The sequence below is a fragment of the Chrysochloris asiatica genome, unplaced genomic scaffold (assembly GCF_000296735.1).
Source record: "Chrysochloris asiatica unplaced genomic scaffold, ChrAsi1.0 scaffold00130, whole genome shotgun sequence".
NCBI lineage: Eukaryota > Metazoa > Chordata > Mammalia > Afrosoricida > Chrysochloridae > Chrysochloris > Chrysochloris asiatica.
In genome coordinates this window covers 6,794,500-6,803,585 of record NW_006408648.1, presented here as the reverse complement: position 1 = coordinate 6,803,585, position 9,086 = coordinate 6,794,500, and the positions used below count along the sequence as shown (strand labels likewise).

Here is a 9,086-nt window from a genome sequence, read left to right as displayed (position 1 = left end):
CAACAGTGGAGATGTGGTATAGCACTGTAGAATAAGCACTGGATTGCAATGTCAGTTTGAAGCACAAGGTAGGCAGTTCAAACCCACCAGCTGCTCCTCGGAAATCTTATGGTTTGCTAGGAGTTGGAACTGACTCGGCAGCACTTAACAACATGTGCAATAGTATTTACTGTTATTTTTACTCGTTATCTCCTAGTATCTTCCTTTACTTTGGTCATGTTGTGCTGTTGTCCCCCCCTTATTGTGTATTGCTTTTCCCTTCACCCAAGTTAATACTTGTCTTGTGGGTTAATGCGCCAGACTGCAAAGCCGTTTGAACTGCAAGGTCAGCAGTTCAAGCTCAGCAGCTGCTCCTCGGAAACCCTGTACAGGGTCGACTCAATGGCACTTCACAACAACAACAACAACAACAACTCTAGTGATTTCTCCTCCCTCCCTTTCACATTCCTGGTAACCATAGCAAAGACTGTTTCTTTCTGTGTGGAAACATTTTCTTGATTTACTATAGTAGAGTTCTCACACAATATTTGTCCTTTTGTGATTGAATTAATCACAAAAGGATAAATATTATATGAAGATGCGTTCATCCATGTTACGAGATATTTCAGAGGTTCATCATTATTCTTTAACATTCTTGGGGAAAATATACTAACTATTGTTGGTTTTAAACATATTGGTTGGAGGGAACAAAGGATATTTAAGGGGAAAAGTTCAGAAAGTTACAGAATGAAGCTAGTGTTTCAGTTAGCCAGAAAAATGAGAGAGAGGCAGGTCAGATGTGCAGAAGTGGGTGCTGAAAGAAGCATCTGAGACAACTCCAATGTTGTGGAGAGGCAGATTTACCTCACCTTAAGCAACAGCTGGAGTCCTGGTATGATGCTGCGGGTTAATGCGCTGAACTGCAAAGACATTTGAACCGCAAGGCTAGCAGTTCAAGCTCACCAGCCACTCCTCGAAAACCCTATGCAGGGTCACTATGGGTCAGAACCCACTTAAAAACAACAATAAGGAATAGCTACCCCCAGGAAATGGGTAATGGGCATTTTCTGTGTGCTGGGTAACACTATGTATCACATAGTCTAACTGTGTCATTTATGAAGAAACAGAAGTCTTAAGAGATGAAATGATTCACTTAAGGCCACCTAACAAGTCAGGAACAAACCGCTTCAACCCCTTTTTGCTGACTCTTATAATCCAGTTTCCTTGACATTAGAGCATAGAAAGCTGCACCTTCACTGACAGGCCTAGGTTACAGTAGATACTCAATAGCATTTCCTGATAGTCAAGGCAAGCAAACAAAAGGCAGAATTTCATTTCCTTCTTTTATTAAAGATGGCAATGAACTGTTAGGCTACATAAGAATGACAGCAAGTAGAAATGCAGTTCGATACATGAGTTACACACAAAAAGAACATCTTTATTTAGATTCTTGCTCCTATTATGTTAATTCAACAACAGCTGGAAAGTTTGGCAGAGAAAGCCCATAGTAGCCTCATTTAAGTGGAAAATATTTGCCTCCCACTCTTCTGCTGTGAATCTTGTCTCTACCTTGTAAGCAAGTGTTGTTGGTTTTTTTTCCCTTTATTTGCAGAGAACACTTCCTCCCTCCTATTTCATTCAGAAGGAACTCTCTTCAGTGCCTCCAGAAGCTTCTCCCCACACAGCAGGGGATTTTCAGATACTGATACGGCAAAGTGCTTTCAAAACATCCCATCCTTGCCCTCTCCCCTCCAGGATCAAATAAATAAATAAATGGGTATTTGGACAGTGAGGACAGCATGATATCAGGGTCACAAAACAGACAGACAGTCTAAGGGCATAGAGTTGGGAAGTTGGAAAAAAGTAGGTGAAAAACCAGGACCATGTAAGACAGCTTAGCTCAGCTTCCAAAGCTATGTCAGCATTTTCTAACTTCTATCCTATCTATGCTATTAAGAAACAGGCAGGACAACAAGAGAGCATTCTCTACTCCAGTGTAGTGACTTGGAGTAAGGAGCTGGATTTGTCATTGAAACCAAAACTGAAAGTAGAGCTCATTGTTTTTTACACACTTGAACCTGTAAAACTTGAGTTTTGTGGGCCCATTCCCAAAGTTCCCTGAAGGGCAAGAGGGTTTCCAGTCAGCCCTTCCAAGACTGGGCTGGGTTGAAGGTCTTGGTTTTTATAGCCTCTGGGCCTTTCAGTCTGAGGTAGTCTTCAGATTCCAAGTGTGAGGCAAAGGAACCACACAAGGAGCCAATTCTAACCTGCTGCCTCATCCTGGGGGAGCCTCAGCTGTGGCCATTGCCATAATGTCCCTTCTCCTTCCTTGTGAGACTCCTGGTAGCTCCAGCTCAGTCACTCATCAGCTTCCACAAACCAAGTGCAACTTTCTGTTCAGCTTCCTGGTGAAGTGCACAAACCAAGTGTTTTCCACCAGCAACTAACTATGGGAAGACAGATATACAGGAAGAAGCCAATTCTAAAACAAAACTGCTAAGGGCTTTAGTTAACAGAGCTGCCGCTCCTCGAAGCAGCAACCCTGACCAGTGTTTTACCTAGAGGTCACAAGCTTAAGCAACTAAAATACCCCACAGATATATACCAGGTCCCATCCACAAAGGTTCCCCACCAAACACACTTGAAATTAGTAACATGAAAAGGCTGAATGAATATACGACTGTCACAGGCTAGATAAAGTTTAGTGCATAATTGGTATAAAAAGGCTCTTGTTATGCCAAGAACACAGGAACATCCACACGCACATCCACAAGTTCTCTAACAACACTAAAAGCAGGAAGGCATTCCCACCCTCCCTCACCTGCCATCCCCTACTCCCTAGCAACTTTGATAAAAGAAACTAAGGCAAGAGAGCAACCACCTGGGAGAGTCCCCGTTCTGTTGCAGGAAGGGGAAAGAGAACGGAATTGGACCATTACTTTTACCAAGAACCACAATGACCATCCAATAGAGGACAGAATAGTAAGGGACTCACTAAGAAGATGGTACACAGGGTTTCTGTCCTCAACTTAGGATGGCACCAGGGACTTACCTGAACTTGAAGGATCATTCCTGCACCAAAGAGTTAGGTTGACTAAAAGGGAATCATATACCTAAAAGGGGGTCAACAGGTCCTCTGAGTGAATAAATGAATTTTAAGCAACAGAGTTGTAGCTTCATTTATGCCTGTTGTTTAGGCTATACAAATGGGGCTGGCCTAAGCATAGATTCTGTCCTCTACACCAAGCCCACCAGGGTAGGTAAAGAAAGCTTGAGGCAACTCAGTCCTGACTGCTCTCCTGAGGCCTCTGACAGTTCCAGGATAGTACTGATGCTATTTGTAGGGCTCCAAAAGACATCAATAAGCTGGACAGAATGCTCACAATATAGCGCTGTTCTCTGTCATTTCTCCTCAGGGTACAGTCTGACCCTATTCCAGGATTTGGGATAGAAAAATCCCATCCCCATTTCAGCAGCAAAGGAGAAGTGAATTGGTTGAGAAAGGCCTGACTCAGAAGCTCCCACATTAAAAGGAAATAAAACTGGAAATGATACTTGAGGTCAGCTGAAACCAGATCTGGTCCCAGTGGAAAAGGTCATGGATGTCAGGAGAGTTGGATCTGGCTGTCCATTCCCTGACAGAGGCACTAAAAGCTTCATTTAGGGACCTACATGTCAGTTCTGATGGAAAAACCTTGTGCCTACAAAAGTATCTGTCACAACAGACTGGACCCCAACAACCTAACAAAGGCCAGAGAAGACGACTACTCATGGTTGTCAGGCAAGTTATTAAAAAATAACAATATCAAAAAAAAACACAAAAGCCCCAAGTGGAGAAAGTCCTTAAAATAAGGGTGGCTCAGTTCCGCATTATATGTGACTCTAGTCTCTATGTGGAGAGTGGCATGTGTTTTCTTCAGGTGGTCTCCAGGATGGTGGCTTCTAGGACCAAGGCTTCAGTGGGTTCCTCCTCATAGTCTGACAGGTAGGATTCCAGGCTCTGCTTGGCCAACAACTCCCGACGTGCTTGTAACCGCTCACACCGGGGACAGCTTCCAGACTTGAAGCAAGCTTTATGGTAACATGCTTTACATTCTATTGAGATTAGGAAGGTGAGAGAGAAAGGAAAACAAATTGTATTATCCATAGCCTGTTCTCACCACCATGGCTCCACATGCCTGTGGTAAAACCCAGGAGTTGCTAATGTAGACCAAACTTTTACCCACAGTGGGGAAGGGGACGAGGGTGAAAGTAAATCAATTCGCTTTGGGTTCGGTGGTGTTTGGCCTCAACCCTCACCTTCACAGGTCCGGCACTTATGGAGCTCAAAAGGAAAAATGATGTCATCCTCATTCTGACAGAATTCACAGATGAAGCCTTTGGCTTGGCAGAGCTGGGGAGGAAAGAGGCAGCAAAGTGAGGGGCAGGAATTGGCCATCACAAAAGGGCAAACACAGGGAAGGGGAGGGAAATAATATCAGTAAAAACTGAGTGTGCGCTAAGGGGTTCTATCGCCTGCAGGGAAGGAGCCTGGGCTGAACCTAGAAGCATAAATGCCAAATTATGAACAGGACTGAGCGGTGTTAGAAAGCTTAAAGGTGGAGACAAGAAAGGTCCAAGTTGGAGAAACCTTTATCACTGGTGTGGCTCTCAACGAAGAGAGGAGGGGAAGGTGTCATGAATGGATTCCTAAAGTCAGTATTCCGGTCTGAGTCATGATTTTATTTTGAAATAGGAACCACAGCCAATTAAGATAATTTATGTGAAAATCAAATTAAGATAAAATGTGAACGATAAAGATGTTTCACCTGCCTTAGGTCAGGTCATTGTGAAATCTTTCCAGTTCCCGCAGACAAACACGATTCTCTACAGATACCCTTTTTAAAACCCTGGCTCTGAGACTGCCACAGAAATACCAACTGGGCATATTCTAAAGAGGAATGTTCTAAAAGAAGAATTTTTTAAATCTCTGGCAGATTGAATATATGAAGAACAAACAATAACTCACGTTTTTGGAATACTTAAATTTTACAAAATGCTGTCCTATAAATAATTTCCTCAATCTCCAAAAATACTGACAGGCAAGGACAGTAGGTATTATCTTCATTTTAGAGGCAAAAAGAGAAAAAAACTTTTTGAGGCTACCTCAGAGAAGGCAAAATGTTTCATTTAGTCAGTGACTAAAAATGATGAAGCCAGTCCTTCTTCCAATTCTAATTCAGGACTTCTCCTACCACATGGTGACAGTACCTTAGTGACGACCTGTCAGTTCAACCTGAGCTACCCAGGGGAAACGCCAAGACCAAATCCTTTCCCAATTCTGGGTTCCCTAGATCTACATGATTTCGTTATTCAGCAACCCAGTAAACAGTAATCCTGTTCAGTTTCTCTCACAGTGTTAACTGGTCATTTCAACTTCTTGGAGTCAAATGGCAAGAACCCTGAGACCACCCCACATTTCCATCTCCCCAAGCAAGAGCCCATTCACATGAAAATGTCCCACCATGCATCGCTCTACGTGGGCAGCCCCTGCCTTGGTGAGCTCAGCAAGCCGAGGCCCCAGCTCCCCCTTCCTGGTTACAGTCAGGTCACTCAATGAGTACAGGTGAAGATCCTCTGTCAGATGGCCTGGAACTGTGTCAAAGGAATCCAGAAGCCTACAAAGAATTAGGGGGAGTGAGTGTGGGCAGGGAATGAATACTGGCACAGCAGAGTACAAGATCCCTGTCAAACAGCAGCAGGAGGAAGAGGGTTCCAGGCAGAGCAACGAGGGTGGGTAACACTGGGGGCAGTCTGGGAGCCTTAGGCCAACCTGACATCTCTGGTCACACTAGCCTTTTTCACCCTACCAGGTAACTAGAAAGCAGAAGTGACTTTTACATCCTTGACAGCTTACAAAACCCAGTGCACCTGCCCTCTCCTGGATAGAATAAGCAGAGTTCCCCTCCAGAGAGGATCCACACTACTTACGGCTGTGTCTTCTCATTACTCTCGCCTTTTCATATACTTAAGGCCAGTGCTGGGACATGTCCCTCTTAGAAGCACTAACTCAGTCAGAGGCCTCTGACCTCCACATTACACTTACTCTTTGGCCAGTCGACATGTCTTGAACATGTTCTTCATGTGATACAGCTGGACTCGCAGCAACTGAAGAGAAAGACATTGGGGGGGGGGGGGGGAGGTTGGAGAGAATTGGGGGAGAAATTATTGTTAGGACTTTTAAAGGAGTCCCTGGGTGGCAAAAATGGTTCAGAGCTGGAACTATTACCCAAAAGTTGGCAGTTCACACCAACCCAGAGGCACCTCTGCCATGAGCCTGGCAATCTGCTTCCAAAAGGTTATGGCCTGAAAACCCAATAACACAGTTCTATTCTGCACACATGGGGTCTCTATGAGTCAGAACCAATTCAACGGCAACTAACAACAACAGGACTGTAAGAAAGACCAATGCCTTTAAACCTTGGGGGTCTGGAAGTTTTGCATGCTGCTGGACTGTCTATTATCCGTCTAACTCAACAACTTGCTCCAAAGTGATATCCAGGGAAAGTAGACTAATTGGTTGGTCTGTCTGCCCAAACCACACAAAAGGCTGGGAGAGGCTGCGATGATAGCTCCAGAATTCTAATTCTCCACCTTACACCCTGTTCTCCAATCAGTGAAAGGAGAAATCCTGCTGGCACCATCAAGTACTCACTGTCTATGGCTCCACAGTTGCTTTTGCCAGGGTTGAGGCTCTAACTAGCAAGACCTCAGGGAAACAGGAAGAGATTAAGAAAGTACAAAGAGAGAGCATTAAGGATGTGATGGTTACAGTGCTAAAGAGAAGTGTGGTGAACTTGGGAAAGCTAGTATGAACAGAGAGAGGGGGTGATGTAGTCTTGTCAAGGGTCTTACCCGAATTTGATTGAGCAGCTTAACCTTCCTATAGAGGGCACTGTTGATGTCCTGCACATTGAATAGAGGATCGTTCCAGATCTTAATGAGCAGGTCCTTTGAGAAATTGCTGACATAGTACTTGCTGAAGTCCCACTTTCGCAGAACCCTGCTGGGGATGATCGTCTGGGCATTCTCATGGCAGCACTGACAGAAGTACTTGCCCAGGTACTCACAGTATCGCAGCCGCTTGATATAATCTGGAAAAAAGGAGGGCCAAGGCCAGATGTCACCTTCCCACCTACAAGTTGGTGAGGTAGCACTGCTATTCCACTTGGAAGAACAAGAAGGGATGGCCAATGGGCCCCATCCACCTCTGAAAGCCCCAGAGCGGGTAGAAATCCTCATAGTGGGGCTTGTGGCTCCTGAGTCCCACCCTGGAGTCCACTGGCAGGATCCAGTCTCTAAAATCCTGGCTACATCCACCCAATTTTCTCCAGTATACAATTCCGATAATGTGCTCCCAGAAATAATATCTCTCTGACTGCCACGGCTCTCACCTAGCCTTGTCCCTTCCCATCCAACCCCTTCTCTCTCTTTCCTCAATTCTGCCCTATCACCTCTTCTTATTATAGCTCTGAACAACCCTCTCCCTCCCAAGTGTGGACAATCACCAGGATCAGTCCGGATGCCACATCCTGCACAGCGGTAATTCTGTTTGGCCACAGCAATTTTCCTTCTGAGGAAAGAGGAAGGAGAAGAGATTAGTAGATACCAGATGCATAAGACTCATGGGTTGTCAAGGTAAGGATGCAAACATAAGGGTCTTGTTAAAAAATGGGAAAAGAGGGAAGTTCACTTTTTTTTTTAAAGGTTGTTGTTGTTGTTAGGTGCCATCGAGTCGGTCCAACTCATAGTGACCCTATACACAACAGAACGAACCACTGCCCAGTCCTGGGCCAACCTCACAATGGTTGCCACACTTGAGCCCATTGATGCTTCCACTTTGCCAATCCATCTCGCTGGGGTCTTCCTCTTTTTCTCTAACCCTCCACCTTACCAAATTTTATTGGGAGAATCAATTCAAACAGAGGATATAAAGGTAGAATTTAGGTCTGAACAGGGACTCTCCCCAGTAATGAACCATACTTTCTGCATAAGTGTAAGGTATGAGAACATCTAGAATGGGCAATGATATAGAGAACAGAGTTTAATAGTGCTTACCAGGGACGGGAAGAAGGCAGCAGGGAGATTTTGTTTATAAGGATGAGAAATTTAGCAATGGATACTGGTGACTGTTTATACAACATGGTAGACGTAATTGGCCCCATTAAATTATGCACATGAAAAATGCTGAATTGGCCAATGTTGTGCTCTTTATGTCATTACAACAATAATTTTTTTTTTTTTTTTACCACAGGAATGAGAAATAGCAGAGAGAATTGGAGAGAAAAAAAAACAAACATCCATCTTGTACAGAGATGTGAGAAAACAAAACAGTTTAAGCTCAGAAAACTATTAGCAGGAAGACAACAAGTTGGTAATGCCACTAATAAAAGGACAACACTCTGGTTAGCTCTGGGAAGCAATGAAAGAGGTGAGAGGACAGGATGGATAATCTCCCTCTACTTTTTAGAAGGAACCGAAGTGTATGACAGGCAGACGAGGGAGCGAGGAGACAGACAGCCCTGACAAGAGGATCTATCCATAAATCAAAGCAGAGCCACTGACACTCACGTTGGAGCTGGATGAATGTTAAAAATGATCTGAGGCCGGGGTGGGGCCCACTCCAGGTTCCCACGAACACGGATCCGCAGTTTGTAGATGTCAGCGTGCTGCCCGTCGTCTGGAGAGATGGGCAGTGAGTCGGGGATGGGCAGGAGCTGCGGGAGGAAAGCACAGGCTGCAAATACTATGGAAAGACTTATAACCTGACCTTTCTCGACATGACAGACAGTTCGGAAACCACATAAGTGAGGACTTTGGGGACCAGAGCCCTGGAAATAAGCCATAAAGCACGAGGATCTACAAGTGAGGACTATTCCAGAGTGGTAGCACCCATTGCTGATGCTGTCCCAGGTCCCACCCCCAGGATCCCTGGTATGACTGAATGCTTTATGACTTAAAGACTCAACTGCAGAATTACATATCAGACAAGGGACTCATTTCTAGAATATACAGGAAACTGCAACACCTCTACAAGAAAAAGACAAATAACCCAATTAAAAAGTGGG

The 9,086-nt window shown here is 44.7% G+C and overlaps 1 protein-coding gene across 1 annotated transcript in view; it reads right to left on the bottom strand.

Moving 5' to 3' along the window:
* Positions 1 to 3,786: 3,786 nt before the first annotated feature.
* KIAA0226 (KIAA0226 ortholog) overlaps positions 3,787 to 9,086 on the bottom strand; it is a 79,914-nt gene continuing 74,614 nt past the window's right edge. Inside the window, exons 14-20 of the mRNA XM_006869383.1 lie at positions 8,590 to 8,735; positions 7,527 to 7,591; positions 6,874 to 7,112; positions 6,065 to 6,126; positions 5,483 to 5,636; positions 4,279 to 4,372; positions 3,787 to 4,074 (exon numbers count right to left, since the gene is read on the bottom strand). Coding sequence (XP_006869445.1) covers positions 3,896 to 4,074; positions 4,279 to 4,372; positions 5,483 to 5,636; positions 6,065 to 6,126; positions 6,874 to 7,112; positions 7,527 to 7,591; positions 8,590 to 8,735 — 939 coding nt within the window. The 3' untranslated portion in view covers positions 3,787 to 3,895. The remainder of the gene's footprint in view (positions 4,075 to 4,278; positions 4,373 to 5,482; positions 5,637 to 6,064; positions 6,127 to 6,873; positions 7,113 to 7,526; positions 7,592 to 8,589; positions 8,736 to 9,086) is intronic.